Raw genomic sequence first — 21,311 nt, forward strand, 5'->3', positions numbered from 1 at the left:
GGGGCGGCTCGGGGGCGGCAGGGGCGCCTCAGGCACCCGGCGGCGGCGGCGGCGGCGCCATCAGCGGCCGGTCCCGGGACGCGCCGCGCTGTCACGGCCGCTCCTTCCGCCGCCGGCCCCGGCCCCGCCGGCGGCGCAGCGCCCCCCGCGGCGGGGAGGGCGCACGGCGGGGCCATGGCGGCCGCGGTGGGCCACGGGCTGGGCGAGGGTGGCGGCGGCCGCGGGTTCTTGGGCCCGCGGGTGCCCGCCGAGGTGGAGGCCATGGCCCGCGCCCTGCAGGACCTGGGCAAGGACACGTTCCGGCGGCTCCTCAAAGGTAGGGCCCGGCGCGGAGGGGCCCCCGCTGCACCCCCAGGCAGGGGCGGGAGGGGTTCGCAGCCAGAGGTGATGGGCGGGAGCGGCGCACCCCGAGGAGGCTGTGGATCCTCTCGGGAAGGCACGGACAGCGCTTAGGGAGCGTCCAGAGGAGGGCTGCGAAGATGGGGAAGGGCCTGGAGGGGCAGCCGTGTGAGGAGCGGCTGAGCGCACTCGGTCTGTTCAGCTGGAGGAGACTGAGGGGAGACCTCATTGCAGTTACAATTTCCTGGTGAGGGTAAGAGGAGGGGCAGGCACTGATCTCTTCTCTGGGGTGACCACTGACAGGACCCGAGGGAATGGCCTAAAGTTCTGTCAGAGGAGGTTAGGTTGGATATTAGGAAAAGATTCTTCACCTGTAGGGTGGTTGAGCACTGGAACAGGCTCCCCAGAGCAGTGATCACAGCACCAGCTCTGACAAAGTCCAAGAAGCATTTGGACAAAGCTCTCAGACACCTGGTGGGATTGTTGGGGTGTCCTGTGCAGGGTAAGAGTTGCGCAGAATGATCCTTGTGGGTCCCCTCCAACTCAGAAATTCTGTGATTCTGTGACAACTGAGGGGCTTGCAGCTTGCTGTGTCACTTCCCATTGCCTTTCCCATCAGGAAGTTAGAGCTGCGGGTTAAATACAAGGACAGGCTTGCTTGGTTCTTTTCTACAATTCTGTAAAAACCGTGAAAATGAGGAACAGACTTCTGCAGCTGTGGATGGCCCCTGAACTCAGGCTGAGTTCCGTTAAAGTTATTCCTCTCTTGTCCCTGTGCTCCAGAGCCAGTGGCCCACTCACTGTCAGGCTGTGTGTGACAGTCAGAGACCCCGTGGGCATCTTCACAATGTGCAGGAGACAATACAGGAACCTCAAGGTGCAGGTTTCTTACTGAGATTGGGGCTGTAAGATTGACAAGGATCGATTTCATTTCTGTCTGTGAGGCTTCTCCCTGTGGTGAGAATTTTCTCAAGGCACTTTTGACCATCAAAGTGAGGAGTTGCTCAGTTAAGTAAATTAAGGTATATAATCACGGATTAAAGGAAGAGTTGTTTTAGCAAAGCAAAAGCACAGATTGTTTGTGGCCGGCTGAGAGGAGGGCAGCTGCTGCCCAGCATGGGGCTGTGCTGCGACCCTGATATGTTCTCTCAGCTAACATCCTGTCAGGGTTTTTCTTTCTGATTTGAGTCAAGAAAGACTCAAAGTATCTGATAGCTAGTTTGTCTCAAAGTGTTATTGCAAAGTGTCAGAAATTGAGCAACGCATCCAGAGTTTCCTTATGATAATTGAGAGTAATAAAGCTACGTATAGGCAGTGTCATTTGGAACAGAAGTAAATACAGATGTTGAGCCATATTTGCTATCTAGTGCAGGGACCATGGAGACTGAAAAGCTCTATCAGTGCCAGGCAGCCCAGCTCTCTGGGTTTAATTTTGGTGTAAAAGTACGTTAAGTCAGGCAAAATCACAGACGTGTTTATGTGAATGTTCACAGTCTCCAGGTCTTCCTCTTTTTAAAGGGGTCTTGCCTTGCTTTCTTATTCACAGTCACCATTAATGCACTGGAAGGAAAAGACTGCAAGGAATCTGTCCAGCTGATTGCAGAAAGTGCTAATCTCTCAGAAGAGCAACTTGCTTTCCTCATTTCTGGCATGTATACCCTTCTCCAAGAGGCATTGAGACTCCCTGTATCAACCTTCAAACAAGAAGTAAGTTCTGGGAGTACTTGGAGCCCTGATAAGTTAAAAGCTGCATGAGACATGAGTTACCATCTAAATCCTATTTACCAGGGTGGGGAGCTGCACACAAAAATGTTACTCCAAGTCAGAGTCGTTGTAAGAGACTGTTAAAGATCTAGAGCTTATTCTTTCACTTGGGTAGATTTACAGTGAGCTTTCTGAAAGGCTATTTAAGCTTTGGGAAAAAGATTCCTGTATCTATTTCTGCTTCAGCATCTTGTTTACTGTACATGTTTGTTTTCACTCTGAAATTAAAACCCCCAAAGAAACCGTAGCAAGGTTATTTCACAGGCATCCTCGCTCTCTCTTACCCTCACTGGGTGTTCACACATCACTCATTTTGTCCACACTTATCAATTCTCATATTTTCTCACCTGCCTTTGTTCGTATTTCTGCCATAGAGGAAGGAAAGTCTTATGGCCAGAACAGTATAGTGGAAATTGGAATAAAGTGCAATTTCCACTTCTGCTGTGGATGTTTGGTGTGAATATGTAGACACCTGCCATGTTCCCAACCCCTATCCCTTCTTCGTGCTATTTTCTCTCATTTTTCATGTTCTTTTACCTTACATTTTTCTGCTCTCATTTTATTTTTATGTGTGTGAATCACTTCTGGATTGCAGCACTTCTCTCTTGTGTGAGATACTGTTTCATATTTACTCAGGCATACTGGAAATGCTCCCATATTGCAGGAAACATAATGGAAATATGGTTTTAAATATTCAGACCTTACCTTTTGCACATCCTTTCTGTTGTCATAGTTTAAACAAGCTGCTGCAAAACATATTTGAGAATAAGGTCATATAGTTACTCAAAAAGAAGAATATGTTCTGGATAGCTAAGAAAAGTGGCAGAGAGGTTGTTTTGAAAAATAAAGGCTTTCAAGATATTGAAGTCTTTAAAATTAAATCACAACTTGATGGAACACTTGTGAAAATTCTTCCCGATATGTCACCTGTCATTTCAAAACTACTGGCACTCGAGACTAAAACTTTTGGGGAGAGATCCCAAGGAAGCAACCAGTATTGATTCACTAGGTAAGAAATGATCTTTTAAGGCTATATTGTATAAAATTTCACCTTCCTTGTCTTTCTAGGCTTTTAAGGAAGACCTGAAGGAGCTCAGGTATGCCTGTTTTTGCCTGTTTTTTAATGTTTATTTTTTCGTAACTTTTATGTAACTGCTTCCCCAGATCAACTTTTTTACATAATGAAGTTGGTATAAAAATTATCTGTAAATAGCACTTAATACATCTGTTGCCAAGCATCAAATAAAGCCAGAGACAAAAACCAGGTGTTGTGTAAGACTTGATTTAGCACTGAGCATGAGCAGTGAATTTCACATGCTGAGGAGAATGGTCTAATTTAGTCTGTAATGTAGGTTATGCAAATGTGAGTGACCTTCTCTCACCCATCCCCACCTTGCCCTGCAATATTTTTTAACATGTTTGGTAAGACAGTGGTAACATTCCAGAAGCTAAGGAAGTGCCCTACTTTTTCACTTCTTTGAAAGGCCAACTCTACCACTTTGTTCAGCTGCAATCTCTCCTGCCCATTTCCCAAGAAATCATAACCTTTGTTACAGGCTTTGCCAAAGTCTGTGTCAGTCTCTCCAGAGTATGTCTGAATAGAAGATAATATCCTAAAAGCTACATATTAGATGCTTATAATATTTATAGGTTTTCCCTTATGTCTATGTTTAGTAGCAGTGACAGAATAATAGTAGTTGATGTTTTCATCTGTAGAGAAGCCTCCTCACCAATTATTTTAAAATACTCTTTCCCCACAATTCTTAGCATTCTGATTGCTACCTAGGAGAAATAGATAAGTTTCTGATTCTGTCCTTTTTTTATCCTTATTTGTCTGTTAACCTGCACATTGGCTTTATCCTTGGGCTCTGCAGAGTCATAAGCATAATTTACTTCATGAGCAACTTCAGGCAAATTAAAGCTGCAGATGCGGTCGGGGAGTAATCAGCATAAGGTGTAATTGGGACCATGATGAAAGGTGCCTTGCTAGATACAGTTTTGTCTGCAACTCAGTGCTGGAGTTTGCCCTGCCTTTTGTCTGGGGAGCTAAAATGCAAGATGCTCCCTCTGCCACATCATGGAGTTCACACACAGATTAAAGTAGGTCAGTAAGAAACTGATGAATTGCTTTTGACCCAGTGGGAGCTGGTGTTTTTTGAGGTGCACACAAAATGTGTTCAGTTTGATTATGGAAAAATGAAGAGCACTAAAAGCTCCATGACAGGTTCTCTGGGGGTGAGTGAATATTCCTCTACCAAGTAGTGGAGAAAGTTGGTGTTGGAGTACCAGAAGTCACTGGCCAGGCTGGCTGTGTCTAGAAATACAAACTCACAGGTCCCTTGTCCATGTCATTTGACCACACTTTAATGCCTTACACTTCTGTAGTTTTTTGGGGTTTTTTTCTCACCTTATGGCTTATTCATGCACTTCATTTAGACATTTTTCAGTCTAGATGTTCTTTTTTATGTCTTTTATATCTCGACAAATCTTTTTATCTTATTTTCCTGGTTAACATGACTGATCTAGCAGCAGTAGTTTAGGTAACTGCATTTGTGTTGCTTGCAGACTTGTATGTTTTATGTGCTGCTTGTTGCTGCTATGCTCCCATGATTCTCACAGTACTGAAGCTCTTCCTAACTTCCATCTCTGACAGTCTTATTTCCTGTGAGTAGCTTTGTTCCCCTTGTGGCTAAACTTTTAGAAGACTAAATAGCTTATTCTACTTCAAGCTACGATACTTAGTAAGTTTGGTAGCACCTTTGGCATCTTTGGTTCCTATGGGAAATGTTATTTCCTACATTTCCCAATACACTTGGGTTTGGAGATGAAATGCCTGCATGTTTTCAAGGCACTTACTGATTACATTCAGACACTTACCCTCCTGCAATGGCTCCTGTTGGTCAGCGATCAAGGGCATGAAGAACACATATAATTGGTTGCAGTGTCTTGGCATCAGTGACACCCAGTGTTTGGGCAGGTATTTTGCAATTTAAGGCAGAAAAATGCCTTAAATTGCTTAATTTCCATTTTTGTGTTGTGTCTTCTTTTAAAAGATTTGAGCTCTGCACCAGGTTACCTTTTTTTAACTTCCTGCATTCTGTTTTCTTTCCCTTCAGTGAAGCTGAATTTTAAACTAATTCTCAATTTCCTGGTGAAGTACCTGGTCTTGGCTTCTAGTTTTGGTGGAGAGCGAGGCTATGAGACGTACCCACTTCTGATTAATTAGATCAGTACTGCTGGCTTCAAAGGGTTACCATTCCATATTCCTAATTTCCTAGCCTGAATGGCTGAGACAGCGAGAACAAATACACTCTAAATTGTGGCTGCTGATCTTTTCCCTTCCCTCTCAAACTATTTTATAACTTCATGGCTCACGTCAATAACATGGGATTGAGACATACTCACACATTTCTTGCTCTTAGAGTCCCTTCCTCAGACTGTTCCTTTGAAAACTGATTGCCATCTGTAGCTCAGGCTGAGCTGTGCCATGTTCTGTCTGATCTGCTTAGTGTGTGACTGGCCTCGTGTAAGCTGCTTGAGCCTGGAACAGAATTTTCAGCAAAATCATTGACCGCACAGCAAAAATCATGCAAACTCAAAGGTAGTGTCAAAGCTTCTGTTTTAGCAACACTTGCTCTTACTGTTGAGGAAATATTGTGATAGATACCATAATAACCATATTACAACTCCCTCTCTCCACCTGTCCCACTACACAGAGAGGATATCCAGCCATGGTCAGACTGGGTTAAATGATACATTTGCATGGACAGTATAAGTAATGTTTGCAGAAGTAGTCTTGTCTCTTCTGAAAGACAGACTCATGCAGCCAAAAAAGGACTGTTCTAATGCTTGCTAAAAAGAATTCCTTTTTATCCAAGCACAATTTAAAAATGTGGTGTAACCCCCACTTCTTCCATTAGAAATTTGAGCCGTAGTAACTGCTGTTTCATCTTCCCACTGTGTGAGTTGATGAGTTGTTTTTTCTCCTGTCATTAGACACTGTAAGCTCTTTAGGACAGGTAACTTCCTTGTCTGCTTTGATTTTCCTTTGATACACCGCTGTGTATCTCAAGCCACTGATGAGTAATGTCCCTGGGCACTGATTCATGGTGAGTGCTGGATTTAACTGTGGCAGCAGCAGTAGTTACTTCTCCCACTTGTCCAACTTGCCTCTGTAGGAGGTTACTGTCCGTGTGGCAAAGGCAGCTGAATGGAGAGTGTCTGCTTTGTAGTCTTTGCAATTCACAGCCTGATCTATTGAACTGAAAATCAACAGCAGCTTGTTTGTGAGGCAACACCAGTGTCGGAGGAATAGTAAAGAAGTGGAGAGGCACAGGGTGGATGGAGTGTGAGTTAGTCTGCTCCATCAGTCCTCATGTTAGGTATGCTCTTTCTCTAATTAGTGTTAGCTACAAGGCCCTCTGTTTTACTTTTGAGGGAGCAATTCCTTCTGTCTTCTTTTTATTATGCTTCAGGTGAAAGTGAAGTGAAATGTGTAGGTTTGGGATTTTTGAAAGCATGCATTGCTGGCCTGCCTTCTACACTCCTTAGATACATCAGTAAAAATTTTCTTGACTTTACTGAGTGAAGTTTAGCAAATATTGGGTTCTTTTGAAACTCACTGTTTCCATACTGGGTAGGACAGGAAAATGTAATACAGTGTTTAGGGTTCTTGATATAAAAACACAGGCTGTCCTTTTGAGAGCCCCAGTTGAATCAATACTGAAATGCTTACATAAGAGCTGATGGCAGTTTTAAGCAACGGAAGTCAGAAAATGTTGACACATCTTTTGTGCTCTATAATAGACTTAGGGTTTTTTTAGATAAGGCCATATAATTGTAGGTACAAAACACTTAACTTTTGTATTGCTCTTCTCTTTCAGGATACCAGAAGATTTCATTGTGGACTTTTCCAGTGTAGTCTTTGGTAACAGGTTGGTGTCTTCCTGTGTCATACATTGCACAGGCAGCAGGGTTGCACAGAGCTCTGCTGACACAAATCCCTCGCATACTGAAGGAACAGCAAAATTTTCTAAATTATTGAGAACAAGATTTGTCCTATTTTGATTCAGCACAGTATGATGTCCATCATGCATGGCTATATATGCATTAAATAGCTTTCATGGCAATTTTCAGTTTTTTCTGTGAACATAGTTTTTTATGATGTTCTATAGACTGTGAGGTGCATCAATACCTACAGATGAAAAATGCAGTGCAGAATTAAGCATTTTTGCCATCATTATCACTGGAAGTTACAGCAACAGTGAAAGACTTGCTGTGTCGAGAGGCAAGCTACATATGCCTTCTATTTGCTGTGGTTCGTGGCAGCTTTTTCAGGTAGCATTTCATCAAGTCTTAATATACAGTTGAATTGGGAGTTCACACTGGGTGACTTGACACATATGAGATATCAAGTGCTCTGCTAGCTGAAATTCATTTTTTGAGCAGTGTTCCTCAGTAGCTCCAGAGGAAGTACAAAATCAAGAGCTTTTTGAACTTACAGAAAAAGGGAATCCCACAAATGGTTCTCTGCTCAACCATATTTAGCTTATTCTACATCTAGAAATTTCTTGAACATTTTGCATGTGCAACACTTGTGAAGGGCCAGGAGTTGGACTTTGATGATCCTTGTGGGTCCCTTCCAGCTCAGGATATTCTATGATTACAACTTTCTTCCTTGAAACTTGAGGTCACTCAGCACACAGCATCACTAACCCCATGCTGCTCCAGATTCCTGGCATAGAATCCTGGTAATCATAGTTGTGGTATTTCAGTTACCCTTACAAGGGTCTGAATGCTGCTACCAAAGTTAAAAATATTTTTCATTTCCTTGATTAAGATCTTGGCTTACAGCTAAAGGTTCTTGAAGTAAAAATAAATTCAATCTTCTCATCTTTTCTTTGCTCTTCTGTTTGAATTATAGGTGTTAAGAATGCAAAATTCATGGTTGCAAAGTGGAAATATTGTTTGCAGTGGAAAAAGAAGATAAATTTAGATGTAATTTGAAACATGCATGATTGTCTGTTTTCTACTGTGAAATCACGATGCTCGAAAATTTAGCTTTTTCTCATTTTGAAAGCTGTGATTATCCAGTGTAATCTTGCTCTGTGTTTTGAGACCAGAGAAGAGCACCTCAGATTTGATTTCTAGACAGATCTGCTTTTATAATCTTAAATGTAACACTGAATCATACATTTGCTTATTGAGTTGTAAATATATATGATTGTGATGGTAAGAGATGTATTAGCATCTGATCAAAAATTCAGTATGAGCTAGATAACCCAGAAAAATCCATTTTTAATACTTTTCCTGGCATCTTATCCTATTTTGGGAATTCTGTTCACTGAACAACAGCTCTGAAGAATTTGACATTTGTATTTCTGTGTCCCCACAATTCCGTCAAGCTACATAGACTGAAAGAAAAACTTACCACACTGACACCATCAAATAACTGCATCAAATTAAAACATTTTTAAGGGAAAGGAGAACTCTAACTTCCCCCTCTCTGAATGGTTATAATAAATGCACCGCTTTTTTTTTTCAATAGTGTAGCTTTAGTTTCTACCAGAAGGGTGCATTCTGTGCGCCATTTGTCAGCATTTCACACATACCAGTTTATTCATTCTTCCTGTTCGCTGACCTGCTAGGCATGTCTTGTAACGGGCATAGGGAACCATCCAGAACTTGTCTTTAGTTTTTATATTGTTAGGTCAGCTGCTGCTCCAAGTTCTCTGCTCTTTCATTTTCGAGTGCTCTTGTGTTGCATCCTTTGGCAGATGATGTTCTTGTCACTGGGGGTATCATCCTTTCCACATATAGCTTAGATGATCTCTGGCTGATCCGTGGTCCTTTACTGGTTCTGACTTCTGCTTTTGCATGATGTGCTGACAGTACATTGCACTCTGCTGGTAGAGAGTGTTTATAAAATGTAATTACAGGCTACAGGTTTTGGATATAAGATTCATTGAGTCTTTCCTGCTCCATTTTGCTATTCCTCTTATAAATCAATGGCTTGCTTAACAGCCTGTATAATTTCTGTATGTATCTTGGCCACTATGCACATTCTGTCATCCTTACAGGATTCTTGCAGTTCTAGTTGTAGTCTTGTCCAAGCTGGGAAGGTCCTGACAGAAGCCTAAACTAATCTATAAAAGTTGTGACTCTTCCTGAGGGAATGGCACTGAAGTGCAGTCCTGACCAGAAATAAAGCTTCATATTTGGCCACAGAAATGCTGTCACCCAACAATATTCAGAAGCTTCACCTCTGTTTAGGAGGTCACCATTGCTGATCTTTCCCACCATGGCTAATTAGAACATCCTCCTGTTTTTTCTACTCCTTTCTTCCTCAGAGTGCTGGTCCTGCACAGAATGGACTGTCTTCCATTGATGGGAGTTAGCATGTCTTAAGGAAATGGTAGCAGTGTGGCTATTTTTAGAGATTCTCCAAATTAAGCTATTGCAGCTCTCCACTGAGGGAAAGGTCTGTTCTTACTGTTTAATCCTGCTAATGACTGTTCTAGACTCCAGCTCCTCATGGTTGCACCCAGCTGTGGTGACCTACTTCCTATCCAGGAACTGACAGTGAGTAAGAACCAGCTGATCTGCTTTTTTTTTTGCTCATTCCTTTACCATACTATTAGGAATGTGTGTCATTTCTGACACCACCCAACCCCCCCACCAGAAGGATAAATTCTTCCTTATATCACCTTTATGAAAATCAGGAGTATTGGAGGATCTCAGCCTGTCGGTCCTGTGTGCCTTATTGGATCATTAATCTTTCCAGGCAGTTTCTAAAGGCACCAGCTAACTTACACACAAGCATCTGAGTAGGGATGTTAGAGTGCCATTCCTACAGTCCTTGATTTGTTCAGAGAGGATTCCCTTCTGATCTAAAGTCTGTAATTAGATTATGTCTAGCACCATGGATAAAGGATGTAACATTTCTTATCCTGCCCTTAGTGGGACTAATGGAGTAGCTTTGAAATGTACCGTAAATAACTTCCAGGGACATGGGATGCTTAGGAAAAAAAGTAAATATGGTAAGTAACACGTAGTCCAGAAGACCAGCTCAATGACCTCATTCTGAAATTATTTCTGCATATGCATCCAGAAATGAACAGTTGTTGTGTGTTTGTATAAGATTTGGCTTCTTCAGTTACCTAGAGCTTAAGATGCTGTTCAAACTTTGGAGATTGTCAGCCATCTGAAGTTTGATCGCTATCAATTGTATTTCCTTACAGAAAGAAACTAGGGCTTGATCAGCGTAATTCTTACTGCAATATGAGCAATAAATAAAGTGCTTGGCTTTTTACACATTAGACTAGGCAAAAATCTTGAAGGTTGCGCTGGGCTTGGCAATGCACATTATATAAGGAATTTAAAGTTTGTAAATTATGTTGGATTAACAGGAGCCACTGATTTTTTTTTAAGTATGCTTCAAAATACACTCAAAAGACACTCAGTATTAATATATTTTGAAACATTTCTGCTTGCCAATACTAGATGCTTTTTGCTGAAGAAATACGATGACCTTATCCAAGTGTTTTGCTTAAGTCATGTCTTGTTCCTGCTTGCTTATTCCTGTTGGATCTGCATGTAGATAAAGATATATTTGCAGGTCCCTTTCTGTGCCTCACAGCTGCATAAAATTGAAATAGCAGATATACCAGCCACCACAGTGACTCTTACTAAACTTTATAGTGGCATCAGTTTACTGGAATTACACAGTCACTTGGTGTCTTTTTTCAACATGGACTGTAGTTAAGCATAGGAAAAGGGGATAATCTGAGCATAGCTGTCTGTAATCCACAATACCTCTACTCATTCAGACCTCTCTAAATGAGGACAGATGTAGGAGAGAAACAAGTTCCAGACAGGTTTGTTCTGAGGAATCATATTTTCTCTTTAGATTGTTTTTTCTTTTATGAGTTTGCCTTTCAGTCTCCCATTTCTGATTTACTCTTCAGGCGTCCTGCTTCCGAAGGCACAGCTCTGCTACAAAGAAGTAGGCTACCAGGTATCCAGGACTTCAAGTGGAGAGTGGATGTAGCAATATCCACAAGGTATAAAAGAGAATCATGCATGTCCCTGGAAGTTGTTTTACCTAAGCTTAAACTCATTTCTTGGGCTGCTTAAAGATGTTAACAGGGTTAAAATGTATCTTGCTGTTCGGGATTGGCATGGGTCATTAAACGGTGAGATACAGATGGAATTTTCTGAACAGGGTAGGTGTTAGTGTATATACGCGTTATTGTTGTTAACATTTCACTCAAAGTGTGAGTCTCTCATTTTAAAACTTAATGGAGCTGATACAAATCCACAAGTCCTGAGAGATGGAGGGAATAAATTAGATGGATTGAGCCTCGAGCAGCCAGGCAAACTCTCAGTTTCACTGGAACAGGGGAGGGAAATCATCTATTCAACTTCTCAAGTTGACTATCATTTTATGTTGCACATGTTAAAATGACTTTGCATCCCCTCTACAGTCTGCTGCAGATTCTACAAAGAGGGGGTTCAGAACAGCACCTTTACACTGCCACAGTTATGCAACTGCTCACTGTACTACCTCCTGGTTTCTTTCACAAAACAGGAGCAAAGGCCTTTGTGATCATCCTGCCTGTGCCTGCAGTGAGTGGCTTCTTGCCATCTGCCACAGCAGAGGCAGCTGGAGGATGGATCTTTGGCACAGAAACCTGTTGTCTGTGCTGTTTTGATCTCTGTCCAGTTCTAACCAAGACAGACCAAGATGAAAGAAATTAGAACGTGATCCAGTATTTGTTAGCATAGTAAATTATTAGCATGAGTGACTTCATAAAGCATTCATGAATACCTGCATCTAGGAGAGAGTGCAGCTTCTTTGCTGCCATAGTTGAGAGGTCCGTGGGTAATCAGGGATTGTCTTCCTGAAATCAAGAAAAAAGGTTCCTAAGTAAAAATGGTAATGGCCAGAAGCTACTAGTTCAGGTGATACTGCCAAGCAGTGCTGTAAGCACCACACAGGTATCACTCTGCAGAAAAAAATCTGTACCTATAAGAAAGCAAAATGTCCAGATAAACATCCTCAGGCACCGTGCTTGCAAGCTGCAAGCAAATCCTATGATTTGTTTTCCAAACAGCACAGGAGCAATACATTATCTTTTTTTATTTTCCTTCCTCTTATTTTCCTTTCCAGTTAACCTTCCCCCTGGGATTTCTTGTTTGTCACCCAGCAACAGCCTCTGCAGAGAGGTATGGTGGCTTTTGGCTGTAGTGCCTGTCAGTACCTGAGCAGGCTTTGGCAACGTCAGTTGATGGAAGCTGCACAAGAATGACTCATTTCCTTTCTTTGGGTCATCAAATAAAATAACAACACACAAATGTACCATAAAGAGTGGAAGAGCTTGATTCCCCAAATGAGGTGGCAGTTGAAAATATGAAGGGGTGGAAAGGATGGTAAACTGCATAAGAAAAGTGTGCATTATTATTAGCAGTACTTGGTCAGCTCTTATCCCTATCATAGTTCCACTAAGTTGATTACATAAAAACAAAAATGCTCCTAAACTTTTAGTTCCTAAACTATTTTAAAAATGTTTAGTCTCAATGCTGAGATAAATTGGACAGGACTCTTATGTTCATGAGTTTCAAGCCAGATAGGTAAAGGACTCTGAGACTGAAATTACTCATATTCTGAGTAAAGCCTGCATGAACATCCAAAATGGTTAATGTGCAATGCTGTAGTCATCACACTGCTGATGTCTGCTGCTGTGATACTAATAATGTAAATAATTTCAGTTCACTGGCCCGTGCACTTCAGCCATCCATTCTGATGATGATGAAGCTTTCAGATGGGACAGCTCATCGCTTTGAAGTAAGTCTGATTGCCATAATAAATAAAAAAGAAACCACTTGAAGTTTTATTTAGAAAGTTGAATTATTATTTAAAATGCTAAAGCTCTTTTAAACAATGTGTTTCCATTGCTTGGTTTGCTTTGGAATCCATCATGTTCAGTGTAGTTGCATACAATATATAATGAAACACCAACCAAAATCATTTCATACCTTGTTCCTACACACATTCTGCTGAAATCTAATTTTTTAGAAGAAAATTACTGAAAAACACTGTTGCACAATATCTGGTTTGATTAAAAATTATGGGGTTGTTATCAACTGTAACCTTCAGACCTGAGAGTGGCTTCTGAGGGCAGGAAAATTACTGAGGTAGTTTATATAATGTATGATACACTTCTAAACCTTCATTTTTCAGAGAATGGTAACATTCTCTCCTGTGGCAGAGGTAGTTTTATTCTTTTTCTTCAGTACCATTCTTGCTGCTAGAAAGTAAAAAAAAAAAAAAAAAAAAAAAAACCTTTGCTTTTTACCTCAGACTTAGTCAGTGGCAGTATTTATGACACTGTACCTAAAGGCTTGCCAGAAGATGGCATAAACTCTTCCATAATTTTAACCTTTGGAAAGGAATGCTGTTTGTTCTATAAATAACATGGTGGTGCATACAGGAATTCAGAGCACAGCAGGCATTGTTACATTTGAACTCTGTACAGATTTTGGCTTCAGTTCCCGGGTTAGTAGTAATCTGGAAGGAGCACCAAAGCCCTGTGGGTTGAAAGAGGTGGACTGATTTTACTGTTAAAATGTTGTGCAAGAAAGCAGCTGTTGAGGAAGGCATGAATTCTGTGCTACACTGCAAAATGTTAAGGGTGTCACTTCACAGGAGGTCAGATTTACCACTCTGGACAGTCCAGCTCAGAGCATCCCAGATGCTCTGTTTGACATCTTCCATGGAACTTAAATGATGCCATGGTAGTCAGGTTAGCCCTTTCCAACAGGGTAAGTTTCACTTTTGAGATTAAAAGCTAGTATATATTCTTTACTGTTTAGATCTGGGGCTTTATTTCCTGGCATAGAATGTCAAGTCTTTGTCTTGGTGCTATTGTTTCTGGTTGTTTTGGTTTGATTTTAGAGGTATTTTTTCTTGTAAGTCTGTGAAAGACCCTTTGCTATTTGGCAGTGGAGGTGTGTTTATCCAGAACACACAGGAGTGCAGATATCTGATAGCAAGCAATGTGCTTCTCTTAGAATCAGCTCTTTGCTGCTGCTGCTTAGATCTTAGATCAGTCTCTGTCTAACACAGAACAGATTTCCATCCATTTGGCTTCTCGGGCTTGAAATGGTAGAGAAGAGTCCATAAATCTCCTGCACAGCTGAAAATGCTTTAAGTTCAAGCAAAGTCTTTTGCCTTCCATGTATAGACAGTGCCCAGTGCCCTTTGCTCCTGAGGCTACTGCCAAGTCTCTTGCCCCGAGTCTCAATTCCTTTCTCTTGCAAGTTTGGACAAGCAGTATCTGTAATTTGTGTTTGAGAATTCTGTAGGCTCCACAACATTCCAGGTGTCTTTGTCTTTCCTTCCAATCCAGGACTCTTACTTCACCACAGCAGTCCTCAGTTTACATTCTGTAGTATTTCCTTTCTTCCATCAGGCAGTACAGAAAATGTACTATGTAGCTGTTATTTCTGGTTTTTTCCACTCTCCTTTTCCACATGGATTTAGTTGAATTAACTGAATGTTATTAACCTCAAATCCTTTGTCTTAAATCTGAGAAAAATTGTATTTTAAGAGAGATTGCGCTGACACTGCAATGTTTCCTATCCATAGGCATGCTCTGGTGAAAGTTCCTGAGATGTCTTCTGTTTTCTAACCTGAATATTCTGTTTCAGGTGCCAGTTGCAAAGTTTCAAGAATTGAGATACAATGTTGCCCTTATACTGAAGGAAATGAATGATTTGGAGAAGAGGAGCATACTGAAGATCCAAGACTGAACACTTTTAAATTGGGAGTTTATGGAAGAGACCTGGAACCCTCAGCATGTTTTGTGAATAGTCAGAACAGGGGACCATCACCACTTTGCCTGTATGAACTTCAATGTGACATTTATGATGTCTACTGTAAATATTTTTTTTCAATTCAAGTGTTTAAAAGCACAAGCTCTTTTTGTAAAACTTAGGAAAACCAGAAAATATATCTGTGAAAAAACATAATGCTGTTTGCGAGCATTTTGCATGATTCATCAAAACATTTTTCAAATAACTGTCTTAATAGATGTAAGAGTCATTTATTTCTGATTATGATTCATCACTTTAATTATTTTTGAAAGTCTGCTACCGGAAGCCCCAGCAATGTGTATGTATCATAAGAAAGCTCTGCAATACTTCAAATAAAAAATAATACAACAAACCCACTCCTGCCTTCTAGTATGACAAATGCAGTCTTAAGTTTTGCATAAGTAAAATTGTTGTCTGGCTTCTCACTAAGTGACTAAGGTCTAGCTGCAGACTAAAGGCTAATTTGAAAGAAAATTGGAAGCCTGTGGATCAAGAACAAAGTATCAGCTGAGCTTCCAGGACTAATTCCATGAAATTACAGAAGTGGGAAAGTGCAGTCTTAAGTCTTTATCTGGTTGATCATAATGGGCTAAATAGCAGTCATCTCATAGGTTTCTAAGTGGAAATGCCTGTCGCTTGTTTCATGTATGGCCTGTATGTTTGATTGAATGAAATCAGCTGACATGGCTGGGCAGAAACCTCTGGGCCTGCAGTGCTGGTGAAGTGGGAGGCAGTGATCTTGTAGCCCACTACACCATGGGCTCATTACCTGTGCAGGTCAGACCCTGGATGGAGGGGCTGCCTCCGGGATGAAAGTCACAGGTGGGAGGAGACCCAAGCCCCCAGGTCAAGAAAGGAGTTAAGCATAGGCTGAAGTTCCCTGAGGTGCTCCAGCAGTTGGACTGGATGGTCATTGTAGGCCCCTCCCTTTCAACAGAAATAGTCTATAATCATTCTTTTGCCCCATGGGTTAACCTCAGAAGGACCCCCTTAACTCCGAAGCAGATGTTTTAAGTCTCATTTAAATGCTGTGGGACCACAAGTATGTCCCTAAGAGTTTTGCCAAGAAGGGATGCATTCCTCAGTCCTTGGCTGAGTGAATTTTCCCCAGCAGCAGAGATCTGGAGGCTGTGAGCAATGGCCCAAAGACAGCATCCTAGAAGTGGAGGCTTTATCTGGCTGTCAGGTGTACTTTAGAAAGCACATGCTACTGCCACGGTTAAGCCTTCGCTTATTCCAGCTAATTGCAGGGTTTCTGTCTCAGTAGTACCACCCATACTTCTCTCTCTCATGTTTTGTGATTATAGAACTTGCCTTTATCTTCCTCACCCCCTGCAGAAAACTACTGAAGTTAAAATTGTGGATTTGGGAGGCCTTTTACACTCCCACAGATGTTTGTGTAGGAAAGGATGACTTGGCTTTTGGATTCTAAAAATCACAACAAGCATAATAAGGCTTATTTGTCATACTTTTTAAGAGGAGACTTCTTTAAAAGCAGTCCATACCAATCTAAAGATAGCTGAATAGCTCTGGTCCAGAAAGCTTTTAAAACCCAAGCAAGAATGTGTCCTGTAGTTTCAAACCATCAGCTACAATTTCAAACTGTTCAAAAGCTGCATGTTCCATTTGCTTTGTAGGGGATTCATCAATAACTTCCAGCTTTGATCCATAATGCATCTTAGCTATTGTGTTCAGGGAACACCAAACACCAAAGCACAGAAAGAATTAGCTCCTGTACCTTCAAGTGGACTGTGGATTGTGTTAATTACTCTGTGAGGCTTCTTCATCTTCTTTCTGGAATTACATTATCACAAGCTGTGAAATAAAACTTAGATCATGATGTTCCTTGCTACAGCCTTTCCCTTCTGGATTTATAAGGTTTATGAGGTTTCAAACTGCAAAGATAGCTCAAACTGAGCCTAAGGGAAGTCTTCAGACAAACAGAATGCTGCATGGGGATAAAATGACCTGTTGCTCAAGGCATTTGCAAAGTAATTTTCTGGTCAGAGTAAAAAAATCCATTAATACCTTTACCTTCTAGACAGAAAATATTAATTCAGTTGTTCTCCTGTAACAGCAATTGGCCATGTTCCCCAGAAATGGGGAGGCTTCCTGACTCTGTGAACATGAGGAACCCTCACTGGGTTCCTCGTGTTCTCTGGACCACTTGGTCTCAAATTTGTCTTGCCACACATTAAGCAGGAGTTGGCTGTAATCAGAGGTTTACCTTGTATGCTGAGGGTACTTGAACACTTTGGATGTTCATTCCTCTGTACTTAAGAGTAAATTTGGGCTTTCCTTCTGACATATTAGCTTTCCAGTAAAACAGAAGTTGTCACCCAAATGGCTAGTGGGAGTGCGTAGTGGATAATTCCTCAGTTTTGATGAGATGTGAGTCTTCAAAGAACTGTTAAGTATCTCAGAACTTCATGGCAAACTACACATTAAATATTTTTCAATGCTGAAATGTCTTACTCCTTCATGATTAAAATACTCTAGAACTTGAATTCTACTGCATTTATGACTGTAGCCCTTTCACTCTAGTACAGAACAGACATGAGCTTCTAAGAACCTGGATATGGTTGAACAGAAATTATTTTACCCAGCTCGCTCCAGGTTTGGTTACGCTTCAAGGGCATGCTGTGAATCCCCCTTCCAGTATCCTGCGGTGAGAGATACAACCTGAGTGGGCCGCTGGCTCTGTCAGTCCTGAGGTCTTGTCAAGCTGATCACTACTCAGTCATCAATTAGGCAGGCAGGGGTTTGCGTGGGAAGGGCACTGGGGTTTTTTCTTATTACACAGTTCATGGACCAGTAGGTAACAAGAACCTTTCTCAGGCTCTGTTGGTATTTTTCCCTGAAAAACAACCCTCCACGATCACGTTGCTCTCTCTGTTGGTGCTTGCATTTATTTAGACTGGATAATGTGTTTGCATCTGAATTCTAGTGATTTTCTAACCATGGCATATGAACATAAACTTCTCCATTACACTTTTTCTTTAATTTTCTTTATAGTTTATGGAACATTATCACTTTTCTTTTAAGATTAATGTGCAAAATAGATTTAAAATAGAACTTGGACTTGATTGCTTTTCAATGTAAATTATGTGTGTATGATAGCAAAGATACCCAGTACATGAAGGAGTAGTCACAGTAGGCAGAATGCAAAAGGAGAGGTAAAGATAGTTGCCAAAAGTCATTCAGAGATTCAGTGGCAAAATAACCCAGAAGAACTGATATGTCTTCCCTTCCTGTTCCCTATCTGTAAGTTAGTGCAGCTTCCTGACATACTGGTCAGGCTTCACACTCGACACTTTTTTTAATTATCTCAGCTGTATGGGCCATCAGTCCAAATCTGTTCTTGCTCATGGACTACTACAGTGTGGGCAGAACACTGGAGAATAAAAAGCCATCTGTGGCTGTACTTGTGATGTGACTTTTCACATCCCTACTTCCACTAGAGAAGGAGCTTTGTCAGCGTGACTGGTGGGGTGGAATTTCACACTTGGGTTAGTTGTGTTTGAGAGAGGAAAGATGCAGGTTTATTGATGGCTTTTGTGGTCTCAATGCCTGATGCAGTTTATAGATCCAGAAAAAGGCTGAAGAATGTAGTCATGCTCTCATACAGCCTGTTATGCCAGCCATTAACTGCTGGAAGGAGATCAGTATTGTGCTCATTGTCATTAAAAGGAAAAAATTAAACCTCTCTTTGTAGAAAAATCATACAAGGGAGATGTGCTTTTGCAGTGAGTCACCTCCTCGCTTTAACTTCTTCTGTTTAAGTGAAGGATAAATCTGTTCTTGATCTCATGAACAATGCAGGTAGGCAGGAGGGTGCTTTTTTTCCTTTTTCTTTTTCCTTTTTTTTTGCTTTCTAATCAAGTATACCTCATGACCTACTGCTGCTCCAAATCCATGAATATATGTATGAATGTATGAAAACTCTGTGCTTTCAGGATGTGTTATATAAAAACACCCCAGCATATCTAGATTATGTATGTTCAATTCACACAGCTGTTTTTGCTAAAAAAAAAAAAAAAAAAAAAAAGTCGTTGCAGAACCAGGCCTGATATCAGAATCAAATATTTTGTAGTTGTTTGACTTCTAGTGAACAGTAAATTAGTATCTTGGCTTTAAAGTATTTTGCTGTTGGTGACTGTACAGGTCATTATGTACCTGTCACACCCCACCAAGTACTAACATTTACCAAACACCACTCACGTACCAGGAACTAGCAGAGGCAGAGCCAGCTGGTTTCTCCCCTAGGAAGTCACAGAGTTGTTGCCCGTAGGCCATCTGTGATAAGGTCTTAACTGTTTTCTGGCTTGGGATAAAGGTCTGTGTTCTGAACCCTTCTAAGCACACGGCTTCCACCACAGGAGTAGTTCATAAGCACAGCTTCCCTTTTCCCTTGAAACGTTCCAGCCACGTCCCTGCTGCTGGAAAAGAATTCCCAGAAGTGCATTTCACAGTGCTTTTTTGAGACTCGCTTCAGTCCAGAGCATCAGCCAGCCCTGCAGATGCTTTCATACATTGCAAATAGGAACTGTGGAAGTTCCTTTCAGAGTGCAAATGCTGATTACATTTTTTATGATAATCTATTCCCCTTCCCTATCTAGAATTCATGTGCTGCTCCCTTTATACCATGACTTATCTCTTTAAGTGTCTGCTATGTAACTATGTAAATACTGGTGGCGTATCCCTGATAGAGAGATTGTCACTGCATTGCTACTGGTAACCAGTGGTTATGTCACTTTCCCTCGCTTGAATAGGCTTTGACTCATAGTGGTTTTCAGGACAATGGTTATAAAATAACACACTGAGGGGTTGCCGAGACTATAGTTTTGCAATAGAGACAACTGCCAACCTCAAAGCTGCAAGAAAGCATTTTTCTCTTCTTTTTTTTTTTTTTCTTAAGGGTTTTGTTCTGTTATAGCATGAGATCTTGCATAGAAGTTTGGAAAACAAGAAGTCTATGTTAGGAAGCTGGAGTCTGGTGGGAAAACCCCATACTCCCAAGCTAATTCTTTCTAGCTGTTCTGAAGCAGTGCTTAACTGAAATTTAAAGTGCTTCAGTTGTCCTGCCTTTCTTTGAATTACTTGCTGTGAGGCTGTGCTATACTTTAGATTCAAGTATTATTTAAGCGATGGCAGAAAGAAGTACTGAAACCAGTGGTTTTTCAATTCTTTTTCTGAGTAAAGGGTTTGCCTAAGAACAACAGTTAGATGTTGAACTCATTAATTCAAAGGGTATATTATTAGAAGTTAAGATCCAGAATTTAAGCAGCTTTAAGTTATTTTTTTATCTTTAAGTTCATTCGAACTTTGTCAAGTACCCTCTCTAAACAAGGTCTTACAAAACTCATGTTGCCTCTCCTTTCTTCCATCTTTTCTCCTGTCCTTTCAAGCTCCATAGGCAGGGCTTGTCCTTTAATACCTGCTTAGCTCACACAGTCTAAGCTGGGGAGTCCAGACACACTTCTGTAAGTAGGAAAATGGAAATTTATTCCTTCATCCCCTCCTTTGAGCTTCATGAGGAGGCCAGTAGTATCAGTAACAGGACATCCTCAGTAATTTCAAATTCTGCAGTGGATTTCAAGACAGCATGAAAAGTGCCCTGTATTTTTAGAACATTTGGAAGTGTATGTATATATAACACAACACAACACGGACAGTTCTGGTAACTGTAGATATGCATGAAACTGGGGGGGAAAAAAAAGGCATTTGACAACTTCTTTTAGAACAACTGCTTTTTTTCGATAGTAGCACAGGTGATTTTCTCCCTAGGCTACATTTAGCACAGACAGTTACACAACTAGTGCGATCCTCTCATCTAACAAGAATTGGTGGGAATGTGCAGATTCAAATGGTCAACGCAGCTGGTCTTGAATAAAACAAAGATACATCACAAGGCATGTGCTTTTTGTCTGGAACCTGGCATAGACAGGTAGAGCTATGCAGTATGCCATGCCATAAATAAATAAACCCAACAAAACTAAATAAACACAGCATTTTCGTTCTAATGTTTTCCTTAGTTGCCCTAAAAGCACAATTACCTGACATCAAAATAGCTTCACCGCCACGTAGATTCCCTGAAAGGGAAAGCTTAACCGCGCAACTACGAGGGGCTACAGTCCCAGTTCTAGCAGGGAACGGCACTTCAGAACCTCTCTGAGCCGGCGGTTCCTCCGTGTCACCGGCGGCACCGAAACGCCGAGCCCGGGAGCGAGCCCCGCGTCCCAGACAGAACTCCGAGCACGGGGCGCTCCCTTCGCCGCGGGCTCCAACCCACCCGCCGAGGGGCGGCCGCGGCCGGGCCGGGGAGCGGGGAG

The 21,311-nt window shown here is 41.5% G+C and overlaps 1 protein-coding gene and 1 long non-coding RNA gene across 2 annotated transcripts; one reads left to right on the forward strand and one right to left on the reverse strand.

Moving 5' to 3' along the window:
• Positions 1-158: 158 nt before the first annotated feature.
• COMMD5 (COMM domain containing 5) lies at positions 159-15,335 on the forward strand. The gene is made up of 7 exons (XM_050310382.1): positions 159-316; positions 1,886-2,046; positions 3,172-3,200; positions 6,987-7,037; positions 11,070-11,165; positions 12,874-12,949; positions 14,815-15,335. The coding sequence occupies exons 1-7, from the start codon at positions 175-177 to the stop codon at positions 14,914-14,916; spliced, it is 657 nt and encodes a 218-aa protein (XP_050166339.1). The 5' UTR covers positions 159-174; the 3' UTR covers positions 14,917-15,335.
• Positions 8,004-21,179, reverse strand: LOC126637267 (uncharacterized). Its single transcript, XR_007628299.1, has 3 exons — positions 21,036-21,179; positions 11,933-12,005; positions 8,004-9,008 (listed from the first exon to the last, which is right to left on the reverse strand). It is a non-coding gene; the product is annotated as an uncharacterized LOC126637267 (long non-coding RNA).
• Positions 21,180-21,311: the final 132 nt, after the last annotated feature.

Source organism: Myiozetetes cayanensis, unplaced genomic scaffold (genome assembly GCF_022539395.1).
Source record: "Myiozetetes cayanensis isolate MyiCay16 unplaced genomic scaffold, myiCay2020 scf15, whole genome shotgun sequence".
Lineage (NCBI taxonomy): Eukaryota > Metazoa > Chordata > Aves > Passeriformes > Tyrannidae > Myiozetetes > Myiozetetes cayanensis.

Excerpts from the sequence above, each read along its gene's own strand:
- COMMD5 (XM_050310382.1), top strand. The coding sequence starts at position 175 with ATGGCGGCCGCGGTGGGCCACGGGCTGGGCGAGGGTGGCGGCGGCCGC. Across the intron at positions 3,201-6,986 it reads GAAGACCTGAAGGAGCTCAG|GATACCAGAAGATTTCATTG; the intron begins GTATGCCTGTTT and ends CTTCTCTTTCAG. Across the intron at positions 12,950-14,814 it reads GGACAGCTCATCGCTTTGAA|GTGCCAGTTGCAAAGTTTCA; the intron begins GTAAGTCTGATT and ends ATTCTGTTTCAG.